Source organism: Epinephelus fuscoguttatus, linkage group LG24 (genome assembly GCF_011397635.1).
Source record: "Epinephelus fuscoguttatus linkage group LG24, E.fuscoguttatus.final_Chr_v1".
Taxonomy (NCBI): Eukaryota; Metazoa; Chordata; class Actinopteri; order Perciformes; family Serranidae; genus Epinephelus; species Epinephelus fuscoguttatus.
The window spans coordinates 16,505,033-16,532,016 of record NC_064775.1 but is presented as its reverse complement, the minus strand read 5'-3'; the positions used below and the strand labels follow the sequence as shown (position 1 = coordinate 16,532,016).

General features: G+C 42.8%; 1 protein-coding gene across 8 annotated transcripts in view; it reads left to right on the top strand.

Moving 5' to 3' along the window:
* LOC125884725 (microtubule-associated protein 2-like) overlaps nucleotides 1-26,984 on the top strand; it is a 78,450-nt gene that overhangs the window by 30,147 nt on the left and 21,319 nt on the right. For 7 of the 8 annotated variants that reach the window (XM_049569862.1, XM_049569861.1, XM_049569858.1 and 4 more), the window contains exons 2-4: nucleotides 3,399-3,459; nucleotides 14,361-14,429; nucleotides 25,224-25,402. In XM_049569862.1, the coding sequence (XP_049425819.1) occupies nucleotides 25,264-25,402 (139 nt within the window). In that variant the 5' untranslated portion in view covers nucleotides 3,399-3,459; nucleotides 14,361-14,429; nucleotides 25,224-25,263. The remainder of the gene's footprint in view (nucleotides 1-3,398; nucleotides 3,460-14,360; nucleotides 14,430-25,223; nucleotides 25,403-26,984) is intronic. The other variant, XM_049569856.1, reaches the window with a different exon arrangement.

Below are 26,984 nucleotides of genomic sequence, written 5' to 3'. Positions count from 1 at the left end.
GCTCTATTCCCTCTCCTCCTCTAATTTTTTAAGTGGTTTTGGGCACCGTATGAAGACGTATCCTTTATGATTCAGCCTCACATCAACCTCAGTGGTCTCGGTGAGGTTTGGCAATCATGTCAGGGAGTGTCTCTTGACATTGGTCTGGTCGTATTGGTTTGCTTTAGTGGGTTAATTATTTCCTTCTTGAAGAATAGGTTCAGAAATCTATGTTGATACAATACCAACATGCCTTGTTTGGAGAATCAACATTGGCCTCACCAGGATCAAGACCACAACACACCATCCATATTATGTTAGATAGATAGAGCATGAGGTGCTTGGTGGCAGTGAAAACAAGCTGTAAACGCAACACTGACATAGTATCATCTTATAAAGTTGTAATGGCAAATTCAGTTGTCTACTTCTATCCATGTGGTGCAACTGGGGCCAATCGGACAATGGGCGGTTCAAGCCACATGTCGAGGTATCCTTGGGCAAGATAATGAACCCCAGATTGCTTGTGTGAGTGCATGTGAATGATTGCCGAGTAGCTGTTGGCACCGCGTATAGTAGCCTCGGCCACCAGTGTGTGAATGTGTGATAAAAGCGCTTTGAGTGGAGACTAGAAAAGCGCTATACAAGTGCAGTCCATGTACCATTTTATCATTTACAATATCCAAATACAGAGCAAAGTTAGCACCTGGCAAATGTAAGCCCTCTATTTCCGCTCCTTTTGACTTCATTTTGGTCTCCACCAGCTTCTGAGAGATATAGCTGGCTCTTTAGCTGTTAATTACTCCAGCCATTTAGTGCTGGAGAAGTAGCATACAGTGGGTTGTTTATGTATTTTCTTACAACTTTTGGTTTAAAACAGCTGCATTCTGTGGCCCAAAATGCCATTGTGAGAGCTAAGACTGAACAAAAACTGTTAAATTGCTCCTTACACAATTTAGCCACATTTAATAGTGAAGTTATTAATAATATGAATATGATTCTGGCCCTGGTATTAATCATCCAAACCAAATCCAAATCCGCCAGTGCTATGTAGCACAGCTCTATTATTAGAGGTGCACCATGCAGGATTTTCCTGAAACAACAATATATAGGCTCAGTCATCACTTACAGTCCACTAGAAGTGTGTGGTGGTGTATTTATCTGTAGAGACTCTGCCCTGTTCCTGTATTTTCTTATTTTCTTCTTCTATGGAAAGTAACTTATGTCTTACTTTAAAATATCTGCTTCTGTTTGGTTGTTAAGGCATGCATAACTGTATTATTTCAGTATTGCTGTGGACAGTGTGGGACAAAACTACGGTCACATATAATCTATGATTGTACCTATAATCTCTATGATGAAAGCAAGTAGTGGAAAAATTAAAACACCAGAGATATGTTTTGATAGGCCTCACTATTGTAGCCTTGTCAGGCCCTCAAAATGAAAAAATGTGTTTCTCCCTACATTTGTATTTCTGTTGAATGCCTATTGTGATGATAATTTCTTATCATCACAATAGGCCTACTGAAATTATAATTGTAGTTATTAACACCCTGCCTTATCCTTTGTAACCGTAATAGTAATTCAAATCCTGCACATAAACTACAGCTCACCATTATAGGCCTAATGTGTTCTTGATATTGAGGAGGGGAAAACAGTGCCCATATTTTCAAGAAAGCAACCTCGAGTTGCCAGAGCTGTTGGCCACTGTGTGCAGTGACAGTCTCATTTATTTATTCATGCCATTCATTGCGGACAGGCGGTTCCCATTGAGTTCTGAATAATGTTAAACTATTAATAACTTACAGAATCATTGCATGCAATAGTCCACCTTCCACTTTCTCTTCCCTTATCTCTGTCTCTCTCTGTCTCTCAAACACACACAAGCAAAAGGAAGGGACTGAACGCTGCTCACCTGCGCAGCGCATCACTACAGGTGATGTTAGATCATAACTGAGGGAAAAAAATCAGGGCTAGGCTACGTTTGTCTGCTACAATCGAGACAAATGTAATGATTAACAAGCAAGGCTAAATGCCAACAGACAAAGCTCGTTACAAATCGATTGAATCTGGGGTTGGTTTTCACTTTCACTTTCGCTAACAATCTTGTTGACAATTCGTAGCTGACAAATCCTGCGTAGTTTACCTTTAAAGATGTGGAACACACTCCACAGTCCTCCAAAGTTTATCCAAAGCTAATACGATGCTAGTCAGATCGAGTGGGTGTCTTCATCCTGGCTATTAGGTGCAGGTTTATTCTTGGTGTTATGTTCTGCTAACAAACGTGGAAGTATCCCTCCTCTGTGGCTCAGTGAGGAATTTCTGTCCATGAACAAACTAAAAGGCCATAACTTTTGAAGGTGCCCGCTTCAAAAACTCCAAACCTATCCTTTAATTTATATGTTTGTTTTATCTATATGCTAATCTCATCAGTTGTCCAAATCTGCAGTCATTCATTCCTTTGATTCCTCTGCTCTCTAGCTCATAATTTCAGTATTTATTCACAACTTTGACATCTCTAGTATCCGTCGGGTGATGGATAGCTGAAGACTGGGACCATTGTGAACCCCTGGACTATAAATATATTTCATTTCATGTGGTTTGAGGTTGGAGTAATGAGCAGGGAATTAGGCTTTCAGCAGTCAGCGCTCAGTGCTACTGAGTTGTATGCTTGTGCTCTGCTTGTCTGGCCTCTGCAGTCTCTCTTTCGCTCTGTCTCACTCAGGCCCTCTTTCCCCCCCTCATTCCTCCTCTCTGCCTTTGTTTCAGTGCTGCTGCTGCAGTCGGCCATGCCTGCAAATGAGCACCAGGACAGAGCAATTATTCAGCACGGGGGCAAGACCCGCACCCCTCCTTTTATACACACACTCATACTGCACTGGCTGTCATGTTTAGGTGTTTCATGCATTCATAATGTCGACGTCTTTGAGCAAAATTTGTACAGATGACATACACAGTGAGAGGAAAATGAAATATGCTGCTGGAACATTTCTTGGATAGAGATTTATCTTGGAATTCAGTTCCCTCAGGGATGGATGAGCTTCATCTCTTTCAAACATGAATTAATATGACTGACACACAAACACACACACTTCTTGTGCCCATCCCCCCTTTTATCCACCCCTCCCCAATGCTATGGAGGCACTGGTTTGGTTGCAGAGTGAGTGCTGGTGGAGGGGAACTCAGGGAGGGGTAGGCCTACGTGAGACAGCATGCCGGTTGGCTCGGTGTGTGTGTGTGTATGTGTTTTTGTGAGGGAGCGTGTGAGCTGCAGCAGTAGTGTGCTTGCCGGCTCCGCTCGCCGGCGAAAAAGCATCAGCCATCTCTGACAGTGTGGCTCTGCCCCTGTGACTCCTGTTCGCTCCCTTTTCCGTCTCTCATCTTTTGTTTTTCCCTGTCTCTCTTCTCTCCTCTCTCTGCAGACGCCGCTGCCTTGCCCCCTTGAGCCCTCTTTGCAGACAAAAAGCTGCCCTACCCCACCAGGTAAGACGTTGTATTTTTCATTTGCGGTAGAATCCTTTGATGCAGCCGCTCTATTGCTTGAAAAATCAACCAAAGCTGCCGAGATGACAAATAAATTTTCCTTTCCTTTCAGTTTCTTCTTCTCCCTCGAGCTTGATCTCTAATAAATGTCTCCTTGCATATCATCTCCCCTTTGTGTGCAGAAATTCTAATTAATCAGGATATGCTGCAGACATATTCAGACAATAGAGTAAAAGAGCTGATGTTGTGATAAGCCAAGGGCTGTTTCTGTGTTTTGGTGACCCATAGTCTTCGTGACGTACCCCGTCTAGACATTGCTGATTATTCAGCCGGCAGGACAGTTCACCCTGAGTGCTGCTGCTGTGTATGCATTTGTGTAAAAGCAAATGTTTACTAAGACATTTAACATTATTCCAAATAGAGATAATAGCGATTGTGATATATTTAGAGGCTGTGATGGCATGTGGCCGTCGGCGGTTAGCGACTCATAGCCAACAGATTGTTGGTGGTTTCTCCGTGGGAGTGACACCATGCCGAGCGAGACCGCGGGACACATTACTCTGCCTGTCAGCGGAGTTGGCTGTCACAAGTTTGTTGATGGCTCATTCGGGAGGAGTTTGGGAGCTGATGGGTGGGTTTTGATGTGAGCAGGTGGTGATGGAGTGATGAGACGCCAACTCTGACTCCCTGTCCTTGTTGTCTGCCTTTATCACCCACCTTTTCTTTTCTTCTTCCCTCCCACTCTGTTTATTCCTCCCTCTGCATGCTCCTGTTTTGATCTCTCATCTCTCTCCCACTCACCCCCTTTTTAAATTTTCAAGCTGTAGTGACAGGACGTTTTATTTTTTTAAGGGGGTAACAATGCAGCGGCACACTGTGGGCCCTGTTATGACTGTGTGCCAGAAGTCACCGGGGTGTCTGTCCTATCCACAGTGACATGCCCCCTCACTTCCCCTCTCTCTGTCTCTGTCGGCCGCATGTTGCTTGGCAGCTCAGAGGCGAGCTGTCCTTTCCTGGAAACCAACTCTGGATGACACACCACGGCGTATGAGGCGAGGATGAGGGGGCAAAAGCGCCCTATCTCTGTCCTCATTTTTGGGGGTCACAAATGAAGTCCTGTCTCCCCAATCATCCTCCCCCTCTTCCCATTTTTCCTGCGTCCCTCTTCTGCCCTCGGAGCGAGGTCGTCGTTTGGCAGAGAGGCTGGCTGCTGCGGTTGGTTGACCAACTGTTGCTGCGCTCTCAGGGCAAAATCAGTGGGAGATAGGGACATTGTTTCAGAGTCAACATCGCCCCCGGCTCCAACTGCTGTTTGTCAGCAAGGCATTTGAAATGTAATGGAGCTAAATGTAGGTGTTAGAGAGACGCCAAGGGTGAAAGAAGGCATTGTTTCAATGGCTTTACCTCCTTCAGTGTCAGTTAGAAACACATCCACAACAGAAATCAAGTGTATTTTTTGGAGATTGGCCCCTACCAGGAAGTCAGAAAATGTAGACCTCTGCAGCTTAGATTTTGAACACTTTTTACAAATCTGCCCACCTGAAAGTTCACAACGTTTATAGCCTTTTACCACCAAAATTAGTGTGTGTACACAGCTCTGCAGTAGACGGGTATGACTGTCTGTTATTATTTTAGTGGTGTGTCACAATTGATGTCATAAATGCACTTGAAAAAACGCTTAGTAAACAGTAGAAAGCAGCATGGAGGCCTGGGAAAATGTTCGGGGATACTTCATTTATATATGCTTTATGTATTCAGTGTCTCTTTCGAACTCAGCGCCGACTACCACCAAGTGAGAGTGGACTCAAACGCACGACGCAGGAGACAGTTTGGGTAAAGTTTTGGATATCTGAAAGAGATGGTGTAATATGTATGTGTAGGCTGTTTTATAAATATCGAGCCCCCCTTACTTGCTTGTTTTGTGTGCTTATAACACGTTTTATGGTCTGCATTGGCACTGGAAGAAGTTGCTTAGTGTATATTTTGATATAAATACTGCGCAATGACCAAATACCCTGTAAAAAGCAATTTAGTGGACTTTGAGTCGTGATTTTTTTTCTTTCAAATCTCCAAGCCTGACCAGCTTGTTGATTATCTAGCTGCCATATGAGATATTCTACTAATTCCAACAGTATTTTCTAACATCAGCCTCTCGTGCTGTAGTGTTTAACCCTACCATCAGAGATTTATATGGAGTGTAAGTTACTGTAGTAGAAAGGGACACTGCGGTCGAGTCAATGCCACCGTCAACTTTGACAGAATGCCCTCAAGTGTCTGTTGACAAGTGATACTTGATGGGCATGTAGTTGGATGTCAGTGACAAAGAGGAGGCGAGCCACAGAGACAGATGCAGATGAATCAAATAGACAGTGTGTTATTTTAGGCTGCAGGAAAGTTGGTGAAGCAGAGCTTGGGTGTAGCGCTGTTGAGGAATACGTGATGATGCTGCATAATAGAAGGTACGGATTACTGAAAAATCCTCTCAGTTAATCCTCAAAGCACTTGGACCACTTTTGGTATTTGTTATGTCAGGAGGAGAATTTATAATGATGAAAGAATGTGCTGTATATACAAAAGTCCAGCTCAGCTTCTTCAGCACTGTCCACCTCTGAGACCAGCAGACCAGCAGATCCTAACATAGGGCTTGATGGAAGTATAATTAATGCTGTAACGCTCCCAGAAAGCAAGATTAAAGCAATAAAAAGACATTTCACAACTAAAAAATATAATGTTTTTGCCTCCCAAGATGCTTGTCAGTGTCTTGCTTACTTATAACCTTCCCATTGCTGTCATGAGATGTCAGTGCATGCAGTTAAATGGTAAAAACCCACCAGGATTTACCGAAACAGACCTCTTAACAGCTGCAGTCTTCCCTAAAAATGCTGAATATTTGGCATTTTTTCAGCATCTTCACATTCTTGAGGGTGAAAGTTTTCCAGAAGAGTAAAATCCCAGCCTGCAGGCACCATTTCAGCCCGCCTTGTCCCTTCACGTTGATTGATGAATGTGTGTGCGATGCTCTTAGGCCACTAAAAAAACCTACATATATGTGAATAAAGACCAGTTCTCCCACATGTCTCCACTCTGAAGTGCAGCTGTTGCCGCGGGGGCACAGAGTCCTGCACCTGGTCCCTGCCTGGTTTACACAACGCGGCGAAGAAAAGTGCTGCTCACATGTGTTTGAGCTTGTAGATTGTGACGGGCAGAGAGTGTGTTTGGTTTTCGTGTCCCTGGTGTGTGTTAATGTGCGGATTCGAGGTCAATAAGATTTAGATATTTCAAGTGGACAGAAAAGAAAGAGAAGAGAAATTAGTCATTTCTAATGCGTCATGTTACTGCTCTATAGCAGATGTACCAAAGGCCAGATGAGTATATTATGAACTAATTTGTGTAATCATAAGTTTATATAACATAATTTCCATCTATCTAATATGTACTAATGGTATTTTACAGCTGCTATAATTCACATAATTGCCCAAGAACGGTTTTCCCTTGAGATGCAGTTCCTACCCTGGAGGTTTAGACCACTGATGTTTACAGATTGGACACCATGTTCCAAGATGGTGCTCCATTCATTCCAGCAATGGTTTACTGGCCACCTGGCACAGATGAAAAAATCCTAGTGGGATAGTTTTCTGTCAATAAAGACAAAAAGTTTCATTAAGAGAGTGCATGAAAGCGTGCTACGTGCATGTTACCATACAGCTCTTTTGTGATCTTTTAAGATTTATTTGGGCTACTGGTTCTAATGTGAAGAATTTTTCATCATGCATTTATTTTTTTACAAATCTGTTATTTTCCAAATTTAGTTCTCGTTACAAGGAGACGAGAGACAAGTTCTGCTGCCGCAATGCTCACAGTCCCCACCTGCCCTCCCTCTTCAAACCGGTGCTACAACCCGGCTCATCTCTTCTCTTTTCTTCCTTTGGTTTAATTAATGAGCCTCTTTCCCTGCAGAGTTTGGCTCATTAGCCACACAGGCTCCTCTGTAGGCTGTACCAAGTGCGGAGGTGTAGAAAACAGTCTCCCCTCTGCCTCTTTACACCTGTAAGATTGCACCGAGGCCTCTGCTGAATACTGGAGTTCAGGACGACATGCAGAGTTGTGATTAGAAAAGGTGAAGTGAATCATAGATGCAATTACTGGCTGGCTCACATCAAGTAGAGTCGTGATGAAAAGATAATGAGGAGCCATAACCGCTTAATATCTCAACACATAAATGATGTGGAAGAAATATAAGAAGTTTCTGAGATGCAAAAAAATGCTATCAAGCAAATAAATTAAATAATGTACTTTTATTTTGAAACCTTTTCTTTGTCTGTTATCTATCATGTTTTGGACATGCGAATACTCTTCACCTTGACCCCAACTACTCAAAGCTTTGATGTATTAAACATGCATGTGTTTGTTTGTCTGCTGCATAGAGGCGTGCATCGGCCTGGGGGAGTGTGCATGCATGTTTGTCTTTGGGGAGAAGGAGCCTGTCTTTGTGAATTATAGATGAGGAAATGGGGGCGACGGCCAAGTTAAAAGGGGAGGAGGCAGAGACCTCAGAGGAGAGGATCTGTCAAATGTACTGGCTGGATCCTCAGGTTAGAAAACACAGCACAAACACAGTCAGAACAAACCACTGAAGCTTCAAAAGCCACATCATTACAATAAATAATGTAGTTTTCTGGAACTAGTCTCCTTTATATTTGTTTTTATTTCATTGAAATTCATGTGTGGTGACACCCAAATGACACTTGTGTGATTTAAAGTGCAGTGCGATTGCTTTGACACCATTATACCCCATTTTTTAGTCCTTAGCACCTGCTGTAGGAGGTAGGAGTTCTATCAGTAGTGACTAAGCCTTCAGGTCGCATAGTGCAACCTCTGGCATTCAGTGGGTGCTTTGCATAACATGCTTACAAGTAATTTAGGGCGCCATGGTGCCATGCCATTGCTCCGACAGCCCAAAATTCCAAAGCCCAGTTAGTCCAAAAAATGTCCCATTGGACCAAAGGCCCATTTCTCCAACAGCGTGTTATCCCAAAAACAAGCATCAATCGCTCAGAATTTTTGTTTCTTCGAAATACAACTCTCTGCAGTTAGTTTGAGTTTGCCAGCAGCTTTGGAGCCACCAATTGTGTTTTGTTTTTAGTGACCTTTCCTGGCATTTCCAAGTTGTGTTTAAGGCATCAAACCTTGGTGTTTTTAACCGAACTGTCCCTGCTTTTCTAGCAAACTTTGTGCCAATTTTTAAACCAAAACATGATCTTTTCCTTATCATAACCAAGTGACGTTTGTGCCTAAACCTAACCACACATTCACAATGGCATTGTTGTCAAATGTATCTGTGGTTTATGGAAACGGACAATGAGAACATTTTTTGCGGCAATTGGGTTGTCTAAATGGAAAATGGTAAATGGACTACACGTGTGCTTTTTTGTCAGCCGACTACTCAAACAGCTGCTTACACTACATGTCACATTCACCCATTCACCCAAGGCTATCATACATGGTGCCGCCTACTACTCCGTAATCATTCACACACACTCACACACCGATGGAACAACCATCGGGAGCAATTTGGGGTTCAGTATCTCGCCCAAGGATACTTTGACATGTAGACTGGAGGAGTGGGGTATCTATGTGTCGATCATCTGATTAGTGGACGACCTGCTCTACCTCTGAGCCACAGCCAACCCGCAGGGAGTGTATTTTTTGAAAAAACCAAGCAATGGGTGTTTGTTTTTAGGATAATAGGCTGTCGGAGAAATGGGATTTTCGGACTAACGGGGCTTCAGAATCAATCAATTCGACCTTGGCAAAGGCAACAGATAGCAGATCCCTATCTTCCATTCTAATACACTGTGTTTTGTGTTTGTGTTTTGTGTCACACTCCCGGTGTGTAAAGGCCTTAAGGTTGTCCAGATATAGGAAATGCTTGACAGTGCTTCATCCACCGTTGTCCACTAATTACAGGGCTGGTGGTTTGATCCATTAGGACCTCTCGTTCACATGAAGTAGTTTGAATTGCCAAAATCAAGTTCATAGCCTTTGAAGAATTGTCTGAATCGACCTATTCTTGTTTAATGTGATGACTGATGCAGTGTTTTTTTATGCATTCTAAAAACAGTATAAGGTTCAGACTGAAATTGAGATTTGGATAATTGTGGTCCTACAGGATAAGCAGTATGAAAGGTCCCTGAGCCGCTCAATAAAATTGAGTCAGATAATTGTGTAAATATCTTCCTGTGATGTTCCCCTGTTATCTCCTCTGCTGGCTCACTTCAGCAAAGTTCAGCAAGGTTTATCAGGCCTTTTAGCGCGAGCACCGAGATTAGGATTCATTTCCTGTTTGCCTCGTCTCTGATGACGAAGTCAAATCTGTGGATTAGGTCAGCCTCTGACCTCCTTCCTCTATCCTTGACTCTTCCTTTCCTCCATCTCTTCTCTCTCTGCCTTCTGTTTGACATATTTGGCCTCCCGTCCTCCTGGGAGGAACATGCAGGTCAAGACGAATGTAAAAAATGTGCGTCGCCGATTGTTTTCTTCCTTTCCAGAGACTCGAGACAAATTGTTTGTTTGTTCAGCCCTGTAGTCACTTACTCACTGTTTGTGCCCATCCATTACAGAGTGACCCCAGAGATGCACTAGTGGAGGCTGATGGTCATCTTGGGTGACTGATAAGATTGTGAAAATGTAAAATTAACAGCCGTTCTTCCTGTAAAAGCTGCAGTTAATCAGTTTGGAGATTAGATATGACACACTTCAGATACTATATGATAAGACAGGCTGGCAGGTTATTAGTGAGGGGAAAAAAGGAAAAGAAGTAATTTGCTAACTGATCAAAAAGAAGAAACTTTTGATCTCGGAAACATTATTATCCCCCAATTACAGTTAACTTGCATCAATTTGTTGATTAGTTATGTGCCCAAGATCACAATCTCCTCTTGTGAATTCATCATTTATTAAAAGCATGGGTGCACTTCTGGAAAAAATAATAGTGTTAAGGGAGATTTGGGTTTCATAACAAGCGGGCCAACTGTTGTGTGCGAAAGGGATCATTTACTGTGACAGTTAAAAAGGTGGCTTTGTGCACAGTGCTTCTGTTTCTGTCATGCGCTTGATATTTTTGGGCTGGGCGGTAACTACCCATCGCTCTCTCCTACCTCATCCCTTTCTTTTTCTGGCTAAGCTTCCCCAGCTGGCCGGCCTTACCCCAGAAGAGACATTACTTCCTGTTTGACCTTACTGTCTCTTTTCTCTCTCTTTGTCTCACTATATTTTCACAGTCACTTTCTTTCCTTCTATAATATCAACTTGCTTCCCTCAGAGAGTCATTTATACTTTTTTGTTTCCTTATACATGCAGACATGTAACAAATTAGAGGAGACATTTAAATGCAACATAAAAATGCATGTCCATTCAATCTGTTCTGGAGGCTTAACACCTTTTTTGGTCCATCAGTCACATTCCTTTAGATTAAAAGACCTTTTTTACAAAGATTGTATGGAGGCCCTGAAGTGACATGAGCACACAGACACACACACAAAAAAAGGAGCCAGCTAGCAGCGCTGCTCCTTTAGTGATTACCATTAGTGACGCCATCTTGACCCTACAGCATTGCTGTAAAACATTGTGCACACCCTGCGGTCTTCCTCTGGGGTTGACCTGGTGAGTACATGGCTCAAATTTAAACTGCAAACCACCCTTAGCATTAACGGTTAGCCCTGCACCGTTAGCAGTGTCAGCATGGCTAGTGGTGCTAACATGGTTTACAATGCTAAAGAGGTTTTACAGCTCAAAATAAAGCCGCTTACTTACCTGGGTGACCTGGGGGGAAACCGGAGAGCCACCAAGGGCTTTTGCTTCATTTTAACATTGGGGGGGACACATTAAACGTGAGGTTCAGGGGTCCTCCGCAAGAAAATTTTGAGAATCAAACATTTAATTTTCTACATTCTGGTTCATTTTTATGCACAAATGTGCCTTTTCTGCATCAGTGTTTGGTGCAAACGTCTCAAATTATGTCAAAAAGTCCTTTGCTGTTTTCATTATTTTAGTGGGGGAGACAAATACACGTCCTAAATATTGAGGGGGAAATGTCCCCTGTAACATTAGGCAGTATGGTGGTTAGCATTGTCGCCTCACAGCAAGAGGGTTCCTAATTTGAACCAGGGGTGGGGGAGTTTGCATGTTCTCCCTGTGTCAACAGGGTCAACTCCAGCTTCCTCCCACAGTCCAAAGACATGCAGGTTTATTGGTGACTCTAAATTGTCTGTAGGTGTGAACGTGAGTGTGAATGGTTGTCTGTCTCTATGTGTCAGCCCTGTGATAGTCTGGTGACCTGTCCAGGGTGTACCCAGCTTCTCGCCCAATGTCAGCTGGGATAGGCTCCAGCGACCTCCAACAGGATAAGCGGTTACGGAAAATGAATGAATGAATGAACTGATGTTGAAAATAGAATCAAGAATAAAACTATTAAGTTACATATAAAGTTAAATTTATAATGGGCATTTGAGTACCGTGTTATCATAAGCAGTAGAAATGATGGCCAAAGTTCCAAAAATACCACCTACATTGCAATAAACCAGAATCATCCTGTAGTAGAAATACTCCAGGCCTCTTTCTCTCTCCTCTCTAATAAATCAACCTCCTTCCTGTTTGGAGAATCTCCGCTCAGCTCTCTTTACGTCCCTCTACTCTATCCTCTGTCTCTTTCCTTCTCTGTCCAACTGCCTGTTTTGGCACCAGAACCCCCCGACGGTCCTTTCACACTGTATTACTGTTAACAGGATGCTCTGTTTTCTACCTCCTTACAGTCCAAAAGCAGTGTAAATGTGCAAATCTGTCTTTCTTCATGGCTGGCTTAAGCCTTAACTCATCCCCTGGCTCAGCCCCAAACGGACCAATCCAAGAATTTCACAAATCTCAAAAACAGCTCACGAGTGGAGTCTCTCTAAGTTGGCACACGCATGACACGTTCTCTTGTAATCGCTTGAAAATAATCACTTTGATTTCTTTTCGGGATTATTATTATCCTTGCAGTTGCCTTGGAAACCGTCCTGCTGACCTCTGTTTCTCTTGTTTTCCTCACACTGTCTACAGTCACTGTTGTAAACATGAACACTGGTCTGTTGTCTTTTTTACGTATGTTTTGGAGGGATGTTAGGAAGTGGATTGGATTTTCTTTCTGATGGAACCAGGCTATTTTTCCTTATTTCTAGTCTTCATGCTGAGCTAAGCTTACCAGCTGCTGGCTCCACCTAGATATTAACAGTAGAGACATGGGAGCAGTATCAAGAACTGTTCCTTTAAAGGAACTTCATATGATATTCAGAACATTAATAAAGCTATATTTAACAACCTATTAATTTTTGCTATGTACTGTATGTTGCTATGTTTGCTCAGTCAGTTTGTGTTGTAATCTGAACTTCTCTGTCCTCTGTTGTGGCAGACGGTGCAGCTATTTTGGCATATTAGTGCATCTGAATCCCGTGTGTGTATCCCTTTGGCTAGGTAATAGCCACCACTTTGATCTGCGCTCATATGGTGATTATCGCTGATATGAAGACACCATTGTCATGGAAGTGGAGCGCCCACCTTCCAGTTCCTGCGTGGTTAACACCATGAGCTGTGTCAGCACTGTCACTGTTGTTAGCACTGTTCCAGTTATTAGCACCGATAGCTGCTAGCTGCCAGCTCAGCCATCTCCATGTTGAGAACTGTATGCAGACAACCTCCGAATCATTGATATGTTCTGAATACGAGCTATTTGGAGGAATTGTGAGCACATTTTTTCTTGTGAATATTGCGTCTGAGACGTACAGGAACTTTTTATACAGTTATCCGTCTGTATTATTTTTTTGGTTTGTTTGTTTTTAAGTGTTCACCCCTGAAAATGACCCCCTTGTGGATCTTTGGTGACCCCCAGTGGGGGCTTGGACCCCAAGTTGGGAACCAGTGACATAGAGCTCCTTTAAGTGTGCATCAGAGCCAATCCACACAAATCCACACAAATACTAGAAATGTGCATGTAACAAATTAAAAGTTGAAAAGCAATTTATATGGGTATTTAGAAGTATAGATGATTGATTCAGGTCCAAATCTTGACATTTGAGTGTAAAGTATTTGAATACTATTGTGTTAAAAATATGCATAGTGACTACCCTCTACGGCATGAATCCTGCCTATTGCGATTGAATTTTGCTGTTTGCTGTTCCAGTGCCAACTGACGTATATGGAGACAACTTTCACCACCAACCAAGCCCCCCATTGCTGCCCCATCATATAAAAGCAACGTCTTCAGTAGTGGATTGAGGGGATTACGTTGATTAAGAGTAGATATTGCAATTGAATTAACAAGGAAATCAGGCATTTCTTAGGAAAATTTGACAATGTGAACAATGCTAGAGAATAATGCCATTCATTTAAATTTAAAGTACAATTATAAATAAAAAATGAGCTAAAATTACACATCCCTGTGATGACACAAAAGAATAAAATGGTCACAATGGACACGCTCATGCATGGACACTCAATAGATCTGATTTTGTTGTTGTGTACCGTCAGCAGCATCTTTAAAGAGAGACAAGGCCACACTGAGGTTTGGATTAATGTTGCTGACAGACTCCAGGTGACAGAGCTAAGCTGCTGTGTTCATGCACGGCTCATGCACGGCTGTGTTAAACACAAGGCTGACACGACTGAGCTGTCTTGTAAAGAATCCCCTATTTGATTCTGGACTAGCCAGGCTGGATTCAGAGGCTTGAGCTTAAAGCTGTCAGTGAAGTAAATGAGTTTCAGCTTTTGTCAGATGCAGTGACAAAACTTTTTTTTTTTAGGGAGAAGTGTTAAACTTAAGTGCTGCGCATTATTGATGTCCTAACATGTGTTCCCTGTTTTTCATGCAGGTCTGAGCAGGCGCTTCAACTCAGCACTCGTCTGTTTCATCCATCAGTGAAGACAGCTCTTCAAGTCAGGTAAGCCAATGAGAAAACATAAATGTGACTAAAAACGGGTCTACAGTCATCTCACACCTGAATAACTAAAAGAAAAAGCAAAAACATAGAAGTCTGGAGCGCTGCCAGATAGAATACTATGCACTACTTCTACTCATATCCCCCCATGACATTTCACACTCACTTTTCCCATGACTCACGGGGCCTTGGGACTCAGATCTAAGTGGCTGCACTCAGCCAGATGATTAGCTTGGCTGTCCATGGATGTATAATAGAGGGGGAATTATACACAGCAACATGTTGGACGGGAGAAGGGCCGATTGTTTGGGCTGATGTCATGCGAGACATTTCTGACCTCCAAAGACCAGTCATTTAGTCATGTATAGAGCTTTGGTTGCATAAATGTGTTTGAGATTCATGACAGGAAATGAAATGACAGAGCGAGTGGCTAAATGTAGATTTGGTGGTAAATTCAGAGAAGTCTTCTGTTTGTGTGTGTGTCTATGTTTAGCTCTGTTAACAATGTGTTTGCTCCCAGCCAGAGAGCTGTGGGTTTAGCTTTGTGGATGCGTTCGGGGGCGTCAATGAGAGGGTGTGTTTGTTTGCGTGTGGGTGTGGTTCAGTTTTTGGGTGTTTGTGCATGCGTTTGGGTTGATTTGGCCAGGGAGTGTGTGTAGGTGTGTGTGAGCCTGCAGGGCGTGGGCTGTCAACAGTCATCGTAATCCCCGCAGCCTTGAAGGATGCCTGAAAATGCAAGATGTCTGGAAAGGGAGGGAGTCACTGCTCAAGAGACAGACAGACGGGAAGTTTTGTTGGGAAGCAGCAGAGAGCTGAGTGCTGTTTGTAAAAGTCTGTCACAATTAGCACAGATTATTGTGCAGAATTAGCTAGTGAAATTTGCAGTCCTATTTTTAATTCTGATTCTCTGTGCTTATCCTAAGTAGGCTTTGCTTCAGATCACCTGTCAGTCAAACACTGTTGGTTGTGCTGAGACATCCTGTTTGATGAATTCTGTTGATGTAGTTTGACTTTTCTAAAGATGGTGCTCTTATATGTAACTCAGTCATGACTTTTAGTTTCACAGGGGACATGAACATCAGTCTCCTGGGTCAAAGTCCTGTGCTTGTTGGTCCTATCTACCTTCTCTCGCACCCACCCAATGGGGACTCTCCTCACTCTATATACTAGATCTGATGTTTTGAGCATCTAATAATGACACAGATGGGTTTATATTCCAGGTAGTGGAAGGCCCAGTACCTCTCAGACATTAAAGTGGGTATTGTATGTCCATTCCTGACAGCGAGGGCTGCTGCCCAAGCTCGATTTTTGACACCCTGGTAGCTAGAACAGGCTCTTTTTTATACCAGTGGTTGCCAACTGGTGGGTCGCAGTCCAAAAGTGGGTCATGGGTCCATTCTGAACGGACTGCAGGTAGGTCCTGTTGGTATTAGGAGAAATTTCATTAGGTTTCACTTTCACATTTGTTAGATTTAGGTACCAATACTGCAAAAATACATAAAATTACTCAATGTTTAGTTTTTTGGTTTCACACAGGACACAAACCCCAGTTTCTTGGATCACAGTCCTGCGTTTGTTTGACCTATCCACCACCCCAACCAACCAGCCTGTTCTCACTCCCAGTTGTCAAATATTGATGCTTTGTCATGTCCTTCAGCATGTGATACCACAATGCACCCTTTAGCATCCTTATGAGACACTGGGCTTTTAACCAACTCCGTACACTCATCTGCGTCAATATTTGATGCTCAGATAAACAAACGTAGTATAAAGAGCGAGAAATTCCACATAGAGTGAAAGGGGGTGAAACAGAAAGTCAACATTGAGTTTTTTAGGGCTGTACCAGACTCAAATCAGATTTCTGTGGCTTGTGGGTCGGTCTCAGACGCTGAGGGGGCGTGTTCCGGGAATGAGAATGGGTTGGATGAACTACCTAAGCAGACTCTTCAGCTCTTTATACTAACATTACCTCACCTGACTTCTTTGGTTGCCACATAACAATAAACACGGCAATTTAATGAGCTGATAACTGCATTCTGAATCTACTAATAGGTGAGCAAGTTCCTTCCACCCATATCTATAAGGCTATTTAATTGAGTGATAACTTAAAAGGTGATAAAAAGCCATGGTCTGTTGCTTCTAATCATAACTGGACATATCTTTCCAACAAACTGCCGTTGTTGGTGCAGCAAAACAGTGATATGCTTAGACACCACCCCCATCAGCACCAGCCTAAAAGTCTAAAATGATATAAACAGCCCAACCGGCAACCAGCTATCAACGTATTGATGAATTTAAATGGCTCGGCTGCCATTTGTGTCAGTGCAGTTAGGAAGGACCCCCGGGGCTGCGCCTGGAGGATCTGGTGACCTATTTCAGGATCCATAACATACTCGAAGTCCACTCTCTGCAGCCAGCGTCCGCTCCTGACCACCACCAGCCCCTCCCACCCCGGGGCTCACATCACCATGGGAACAATGACATCACCATGGGGTGGGGCTGGTGCGTGCCAGGAAGCATCTACTCCTTTGATGAGATTGGAGGCTGAAGCTAAAGAGAAGGAAATGCAAGCAGTGAGGGGATGAGGGAGTAGATCTGAGTTAAGATGCAGCAGTCAGTTTTAGTCAGTTTGATTTAAATTCAACCTGAGGGAGGAAAATTCAGTTTGCAGACAGACTCTAATCTGACAACTCACTTAAACATCCAAAATCCAATAATGGCTTTCAAATCATCACAATATGCCATTTAAACTACAAGATAAATCTGATTAGCAGGAGGCCAAAAAAAGCACTGTCGACTTTTACTGCAGGGTCATAATTGAAATCAATATTAGCTGCCATTTATTTAATCATGTAATGTTTCTGTTACCGACCGTAGTTAATACAAATATAACTAGGTTATAATGATAATGATAGCTAACTGTCAGTGCTCTCACTTCTGTTTCATCTGTTTTATTTCAAAACATAAGAGTGATGCAGATGTAGCACAGAGTAGTTGTTTTTCTAGCAGCTGATTGGATGTGACACAGTGCCTGCAGCAGACTTCCTAAATACTCATCCATCACACCCCCATTGAGAAAGATTATTGTTATATTTATGAACTGACCCTCAAAGTCACGCCTTGTAGATAAAACTCACATTGGGTGTAAATCACATTTTATTCATCCTTATACATAAACGACAGGAGGTTTTCTACTTCTGCCACCATTGTCAACTCGTCCAGCGAGTCTCAGCAGATTCATGCTCACATCTAAAGACTGTCATCAAAGATGGGGGAGGACGACCCAGTAGGAGCACTTATGTGATAGGAATGTAGATACAGCATAGGGCAGAGTATACATGTGATAAGATGAGCCTTTTTTAAATATTTGGCTAACATAAGTCATGTTTCATGATTTTAAGGAATACATCACCCCCCAAATGACAGTTTGTTTTTTAAGTACTCACCCTTGCTTGTCAGAGTCAAAAGGGTCCACATTTTAAAACCAACAAAACTACTGTCAACACATCTGCTTACAAACTCAGAACTCGTGCAGTATAAACCAAGTCTCATTTATCCAGTTATATGATCAGTACATCCTAAACAAGCAACCCTTTCTGACGAAGCACTTAACTGAAAGTGAAACTTATCCATGCTCTCTTCAAAGCCACCAGACTCCATTGAGAAAAACAGTAATTTTACCTTGCACAGGAGCTGCTGGTCTACCACAGCCTCGATCAGTTGAGTTGTTCGTATTATTGTGTGACTTCGGTGAATCTGAACTAACCCTTTAAAACACCAAAGACACACAATAAAATAAACAGACCAACTGCCCAAGACAGCAATGGACCAGGAGCTCCTGTGTTCAGCAAAGTAAAAACATTGTTTTTGTCAATGGAGTCTGGTTTTGAAGAGAGCATCACTTTCGGTTTTCCCTGGCACTAAAGGGCTGTCTATTTAGGAGGTACCCAGCATACAACTGAACAAATGAGACTTGGATTATACTGCATGATGTGTGCGAGTTTGTAAATGGTTGTTTTTATATAGTTTTGCTGTTGTTAAACATGGCCCCCTATGACTTCAATTCATCAAGAATTTTCTCCATTTTTGGATTCTGTATTCATTGTGGAGGCATGTGTGAAAAACAAAGTTTCCTTTAAACACTAGGAAAGACTAAAAGGCGATGTAGTTTCTTTCACATGCTCACACCGCTAACTAAAACAGAATTTTATAACATATTCTAATATTATGTCATCGTTATCATCAGAGTATCAGTGTTGCTTTATTCATATGTTCTGGCATGAGATATGTTTCTGAGCAGTAATAAAACCTCAGTGCGCATATACTGCTGGTATTATGGTACTTAATCTGCAAGGAGTGGAATCAGCCCAGCACCTCTTCCACACAAGCGTGTTTGTGTGCACGCGTGCCTCGCTCGTCATGCTGCTGTTCAACATATACACGGTTCATTCACACCTCACTGGCAGCGCTCATTATGTGGCAATCCCCCGCATGTCTTGCTGAGTCAACGAAACATAATCCACCCGTCTGCTACTGAGGAGGAAGCCACCGGATTCTGGGTTGATTACAGGTCACAGAAACCTTCAGTGGCCTACTGTCCTGTTACTATAATGCTACTGTTAAGTGGGACAGCTACCCATCATCCTCTGCAACGTATTACACTGTGACTGTGTTCACTTGGCTTGTGATACTTACTCTATTCTAAATAATGTAGTGCTTTGATGAGGCTTGCAGTAGTGCAGCCAACATCTGAATGACAGTAAATATAACTGGCATTATATCATTGTCTTCACTGAGATAATATTGGAACTGTAGTCCATGTAAATAAGTTCATAACTGAGCAAATAGTTTTGTCAACATATTTATTAGATGTTAAGAAACAAACCAATGACAGAAGGAGACAGAAAGGAAGCAGGACCTCGGGTAAAGGATTAAATAATTGATTAATTATAACAAATATAATTTCAAATGACAAAACACTGCATCAGTTTTAGCAACATGACCTCTACTGTGCATTTGGATGCATAAATAATATTCAGAAATGAAACTATACTTGTAACCATCCCATCAATGATTGGGATGTAGAAAATCATACCTAAAATTAGAGACCAACCTCAAGCACACACATTTACAGATAGAGACACACGCGGACGCTCACACAGAGGATTAAGGCCAGGTTGGCCTACTGAGACTGGCTGCCAGAGATTCCATCCTCCCTCCTAAATGGATGGTGACATTCCGATGTGAGCGGCGCTCCACGGAGGCGTGAGGAGTGACCCAGATCGGGATGCAGTTGGGGGGGGGGGAGCAAGGTCGGATTAGGGACGGGGTGGGGTGGAGTCGGTGGAGGAGAGGGATGCTGGGACTGGAAGGTAGAGCGAAGTGCAGCAGGGGGCCATGAGAGTGCGAGACGACAACGTTGAAAGACAAAAGGAAGAAGGAGAGAAGAGAAGTCAGACGAGCCTCAGGCCTGCTGCCACACCTTCTCACTTGTCTCATGCTGGCATGTTCAATTTAAAACATCAATCCCAAGATGTAATGGGATTTGGCAGTCCTTTTTTGACTCCCAGTGCTGTTGATTTAACCCTTTTAAGTCAAGAACGCTGTGATGGTTGACATGCTGTGCAGTGGGCTTACTGCTGGGCTTCTAGCCTTCCTAGAAGTATAACAGTCAAACTTGATTTAATGGTTTGCAATTTTCTGGAAAAGGTATTGAAATAAATTACTAATAAAGTGTCACAGCTTTAGTGTAGGTTATGTGGCTGATATACAAATGATCATTTGTATATCAGCAACTCACCTTGTTTCATGCTGAATTTGAAAGTATTTCTCGCTTGCCTCCAGGTTTAACGAAGAATCCAAAAACAGAGAAAATTCTTGATGAATTGAAGTGATGGGGGCTGCGTTTACCAACAGCAAACTATATCATATCATTCCTTTACAAACTCTCACACAACTCTGCTGTGTGGTATAATCCAAGTCTCATATGCTCAGTTCTTCTCAAAAAGACAGCTCTTTCCGATGGGGAACGAAACATTGGATGAAACTTATTTATGCTCTCTTCAAAGCCAGATTCCATTGACAAAAACAGTAATTTTGCCTCACTGATCAAGGGCACTGCTGCTCTATCGCTGCCTTGATCAGTTAGTGTGTTTGTGTTTTTGTGTGACTTTGGTGAATCTGAACTAAACCTTTTAAACACCAAGGTCACACGATAACACAAACAAAGTAACTGATCAAGGCAGCAGCAGACCAGCAGCCCCAGTGTTTTGTAACATAAAATTACTGTTTTTGTCAATGGAGTCTGGCTTTGAAGAGAGCATTGTTAAGTTTCAATTGCAGTTAAATTCCCTGTTTGAAAAGGCTGTCTGGGAAGTTTTGAACATACAACTGGATAAATGATGTAAGAGCTGTGTGAGAGAATTTTTCCCATTTTTTTAAAAAAAATTCTTTTTTTTTTATTGGCAGCAGGCGAAAAAAAACGTTTTCTTCATGAAGTCAATGTGACACAAGGTGAATGATATACAAATGGTTATTTAGGTGTTGAAATAATCCTTTAAGTTTTATTTTAGTGCAGAAGAGGTTGCTTTTTCCTGTTGTCACTCTAAATTGAGCCAGAAATCAATTCTTGTCTGCAGGTCAGTGCCACAAAAGCCTTTAACTACTTTTTTTCTGCTCATAAACACAGTATTTTTGCTGTACTTTGTCAACTACCCACAAAGCTAATAGCATTTTCTTTATTGTTAGGAAAGATGCCCATTATACACTTTATCCTTTTCTCTCTAACACAACAAGACTGATAAACAGCTAAAAGGGAGCGATGAGCGAGGGCACTGTCGTATCACGTTAACTGCATGAGGATGACAAGGTGTGCCTGGAGAGCAAGGTCCTAAGGGTTGGGCAAGCACAGACATCAGGAGAAAAATAAACAATGTGACATGAGTTCAGTATTGAATGCTACTAGAAGTGTTCAAATAAAAGTTAGAGGATAAGTCAGTTTCATAAACATAAGTGATAAAAAAAAAATAGATCTAGGGGTCAAAGTCGGAATGAATTTCAAGAATGAAGTCATGCACAATAACAGTAAGGCCTTGTAAATGCCTTTTAGAGTTTGTAAATGACAAGTCATGTTGTTGATTAGAAACTAGAATAGAATAGAAAAGGAGGTCAGTGCATCTTTAAACTCTTCATTGCACTGGGCTGATGTGCAACTGTTGTAACTCGCCACCAATCCTACCAGTTTTTTTCTTCAGCCACATTGTATTTAAGTGTCTTACATTACAGTATTTTCCAGTCTGCTTGTCAGGGAGGCATTCAAATACAAAAACATCAACAAAGCCAACAATCCAAAAAATAATAAAAAGGTATTTGTAGTAGATCCGGACCCCTGGGGTGTAACGCATTTGAATTTGTGAGAAAAGGTGTGCTTTGCTTGTGTTTTTCTCCTCAATTATCAAATGAAAACACAAATGATTTATGTAAGCAGCCAAGGTTTTTGCCATCCTTTGTCGGGACAATGTGTGAATGCCAAGTGTGGCGTAACATTGCCAAAACAGCAGCTGAAAGCAGGTCAATGCAATTCTAAACCACCATCAGCACAATCTGGCTGTCAGCGCACCAGTTTTCTTCCTTAGCAACAGCTGGGACTAGACTCGCCTCTGACTGAGCCCTCGGCTGAGATTTTCAGTCTCAGACAGTTTGGCCCAATATCTTGAAGTGTCAGTAGGTCTTTCTCCTCCTCTCTTCTCCTCTCCTCTTCTCTCTCTTTCTCTCTCTCCTCTGATCCTCACGTCTTGCCGCTGCAGCAGATATTAGCCCCGATCACTGTGAGCCTGTCGTCATGCAGCGCTGCAGGGAAGGAGAGGAGAGACACTTGGAGACGAATGAGGAGGGAAGAGAGATAGAGACAAATGTGAATGGGAGACACTATTTCACAAAGGCTTATACATATTTCAGGACTGAAGCCGCCAAGGATTTGTCATCTCATATCTCACCAAAAAAATCAAAGATAATGTTGGTCTCTGAATTCTTTGTCTTAGCAGGGTGGAAACCTCAATTAGATCTTCAATAGAAAAATGAGTAGTAGGGAATTAGAGAAAGGCTTTCTTGCAGAGAGTTTTTTGCCATAAGAAGCTCTCATGTCTGTACTTTAGATCAGTGGTTCTCAACTGGTCCAGCCATGGGGTCCAGATTTCTCCTTAGACATGAATTCAAGGTCCACAGATGTAGATGTATGATTAGATCTGGATACCAGACTCCAAGGTGGCACCTATTCAGTCCAGTTGTTATTGCCCACCTGGCGCATTGATAACCAAGGTTGCATCATCAACAAAGGGCATTGCACAATGCACAATGGAAGTTAACAAAATGGGAAAATGGTGGATCACTTTTACTACCGGCAAACTTTTGATCTCTTATAGATATTTGTGTTTTATCCAAAAAACAAGCACGGACCAACTCTTAATGAGACCCCTGCATGCTCTCTTATTCCCTGAAGATCTCTCACTTGACTTTTCCACTGTTGCCTTCTCCAGCTTCACTTTCTAAGCTGAAGAATATAATGCCCACTGATGTCGTCATGGTTCACACTGTTTTTTGGTTCCAGATGGGAACCAACTTTTCAGGTTCTGAGCCATCTCATTTTTGGTCGAAATGCCCTGAACGGTTCAAAATTAGGTGCAGGAACCCGAACAGAACTCAATCTATTTTTGTGGGGAAAGAAATGTATGAGAAAAATACTTTTTTGAGATTCAGTATTGCGTCTCTGCTTTTTGCACATGATGTGGTTCTACTGGTTTCATCACACCATGACCTCCAGTGTGCACTGGGGGAGTGTGCAGCTGAGTGTGAAGCAGATGTGATGAGAGTCAGCACCTCCAAATCTGAGGCCATGGATCTCTGTCAGAAACAGGTGGATTGCCCCCTCCAGGTTGGGGGAGAGTTACTACCTCAAGCGAGAGATCTGAAGTATCTTGGAGTCATGTTCTCAAGTGAGAGTAGAATGGAGCTTGAGATGGATCAGCGGTTTGGTGCAGCATCTGCAGTGATGCGGGCGCTGTGCCGGACTGTGATGGTGAAGAGGGAGCTGAGCCAGAGGGCAAAGCTTTCAGTTTACTGGTCCATCTATGTCCCATCCCTGACCTATGGTCATGAGCTCTGGGTAGAGACCGAAAGAATGAGATCGTGGATAGAAGTGGCCAAAATGAGTTTCCTCCGAGGGATGGTTGGGCTCAGCCTTAGAGATTGGCTAAGGAGCTTGGACATCTAGAGGGAGCTCAAAGTAGAGCCGCTGCTCCTTCGCGTTGAAAGGGGTCAGTTGTGGTGGTTCGGGCATCTGATGAGGATGCCTCCTGGGTACCTCCCATTAGAGGTGTTCCGGGCACGTCCAACTGGTAGGAGGCCCCGGGGTAGACCCAGAACATACTGGAGGGATAACACATCTCATATCTCATATCTCTTTGCTCAGCCGCTGCCCCCATGACCCGGATTTGGATTAGCGGTTGGCTAGTGGATATGAAATAGTTGCTAACGTTTTTGACGAATGTGTTTGCAAACTGATCGCAGTAAACGGAAAACGGGAGATGAGATTTGTTAGGAGAGGATGACTGAGAGAGAATCAGGATGAAAATGTAGACAAATATGGGAGCAGAATGGAAAAGATGAGAGAAGAGGACAAAAGAAAAGGGACATGAGAAACGAGATGGAGGAAGAAGGGACTGTCAGCGATTATTTGTTATGATGAAATTAGCTGCAGCTGATGATAATGATGCAATTTAGCCAGGCTGCCAGGCAAGGGAGGGCCCCCCGCTAATCTTGTTTAAAAAGCAACATTATGTGTTTTCCTCTGAAGGGAAAAAGACTGCCTGATGCCTGATTAGAATTTAGATACTTTGGTAGTGCATACTGGATTGGGACAAACCTTTTGTCATTGTAATGGGAGGTAAAGAGCTTGTTGTACTGTCGTGAAGGAGGCAGTGGGAGTTAATAAATGCTGCAGTGTGTCATGTGCTGCTCTTGTTTGAAGTGTGTGTGTGTGTGTGTGTGTGTGTGTGTGTGTGTGTGTGTGTGTGTGTGTGCGTGCGCGGCACTTTTTTTTTGTCTGAATGGGGCAAGCCTGTCAAACCCATCTGCTGGACCCCCATAAGACCTGTTCTGGTTGCCATGGTAACAACATCCTTATCTGTGGTGAGGGGATATGAAGGGTGTGTTCATGTACGTTGTTTTTTTTTTTTGTTTGTTTTTTTTCTTCACCAATCCACAAGCCGCCTGCTGCAGTGCACCTTGTCTTTATTGTATCACATTTGGATTTATATAAATTCTATTTTATTCATTGTTGAGTTTTGGATCGAAGCTCACCTCTTAAGCCATAAACGTCTGCTATTTAGGGAATACTTGCAGTGAGTGTGTCTGTTTAGTATGAATCAAATCTAAAGCACAGGCAGGTGTTATGCTCCACCTGTTAAGCTCAAAATAACAAACATTTTAAAGCCACTTTTTGGATGCTTTTGGTAGTCACATGCACTATAAAAGGGAAAAAGAAAAATTAAATAGAATAGCTCCGGCACAGCTATTTCGTCGGTCTTTCCTTCCTGTCTCAACACGTGGATGCTGAGACAAAGACCAGTTTGCTGAGCCGGTAGAGGAACAATGTTGCGCCTCACTCCCTCTGGTGGCTGATTTGTGAGCTTCACCGTGCAGTGTGCATCTTGTATCAGCTCTCTATTTCCTATCATGCCTACATCTCCCCCTTTCTTCTGCATGAACAAACCTAATCATATTTCCCTTCTCTTGCTCCAGCAGGTGACCTGTCCCCTCCCCGGCGTCCCAGCAGGCAGGCATGGCAGACGGTCGGCAGCCAGACGAGCACTGGTCCACAAATGGCCAGGAAAATGGCGAGAATGGCTACTCCGCCTACAGCTCTGCCTACAGGGAGAATGGATACCACGGTGGGGCAGCTGCACATCCTGGAACGACAGGTAGGAGCACGGACACTGTGACTTCTGTGTGTGTGTGTGTGTGTGTGTGTGTGTGTGTGTGTGTAAGCATGTGCATGCAGCACTGGGTCGATGGCATTGATTGGACTGCCAACACATACTGCCAGATGGGTCTGGGGAATGTGATTGGTTCCACAGTGCCAGGCAAGGGCAGTCAGTTCCCAAAAGGCACGTGTTTCACATTGGAAAGAGCACTGAACAGGAACAGTCTGCTGTAGCAGTGTTTCCAAAGGTTGAAGGACATTGTCGTGGTCCCTTAAGACACTTGCATAGAGGGGATCTGGACCTTTCCAAATGCAGACCAGAAAGCTCAATGACTCCTGCTTTAAAATACTGCAAGCTTTGAGCAGGTATAACGCTGTTTTATTTCAAAGTGAAGCACATAGAAGATGGTTGTCTTTCACAAACTTGCTTGTTTTACAGATTTTACACTTTGCACTTTGGGAAAAAAATATCAGATAAAAGCCCTCCAAGTTCTAAGTTATGATAATGTGGTTGGCTCAAAGTTACTAAATCTTACAAATAAAATGAAGCATCGAATTCATCATATTAGAACTCTTAGAACTGGAAAATCACGGGGTGGTGGATATCAGATTTACAGCGAAATGCTCATATTTTGACTGATATGTCTGTGAAGTGATCAGTTCAACTTAAAGGGCAGAGATAGAAGTATGAAAGAGAGGAATAAAGAGGAATGACTATGTGCATGTGTACATTTGGGGGAACCACTTTATTCTTTTGGTGAATTGGGTGTAAATGATGCAAATAAGGCAAATAAGAGACACAAGTATTTTAATTTTAGCAACCACTGAACACCAGGTATTTTTCTTTGGAAAACCATGTATCTGAATTTATATGTTCTCAAACCACCTCTTGATCAATCACAGACTCAGCTGGGTCATCTCAAGACATACAGGTTAATTGGTGACTCTAAATTGGCCGTAGGTGTGAATGTGAGTGTGAATGGTTGTCTGTCTCTATGTGTCAGCCCCGTGATAGTCTGGCGACCTGTCCAGGGTGTACCCAGCTTCTCGCCCAATGTCACCTGGGATATGCTCCAGACCCCCCACCCCCCACCCCCACCCCCTTGCATCACCCAACAGGATAAGTGGTTACGGAAGATGAAGTGATTTGAGAACAAATAAATTCAGAGAAATGGTTTTAGTATTTCAATGGTAAAAGTTCAGTAGAGTTTAGATTTCAATATTAAGTATTCAGTTGCTGTTAAATGTAACTTGTGTCAATTATTTGCTTCCATTCAGTGCCTTTGGTGTTTTTTATGGTAAAAATCTGATTAAGCTATTATAATGTGACTCTGTGTTTGTTTTTTTGACATTTTACACCATCTAAGGTAAGTTGGTGCTCTGTCTGCATTTATTTGACACTTGACATTGAGTGAAAGTCCCAACAAGCCACTAATCAAATCCTAGAGTAGCATGAGATCCATCAAACACAGCAAGCATCATTCCAAACTCAAAGGGAGGCCACCTACGGAGATAAGGTCAGCAGAGTTATTAGTTTTTCATTTCCTTCCTCCCATCCATGTCTTGTCTTCCCGGTGTTG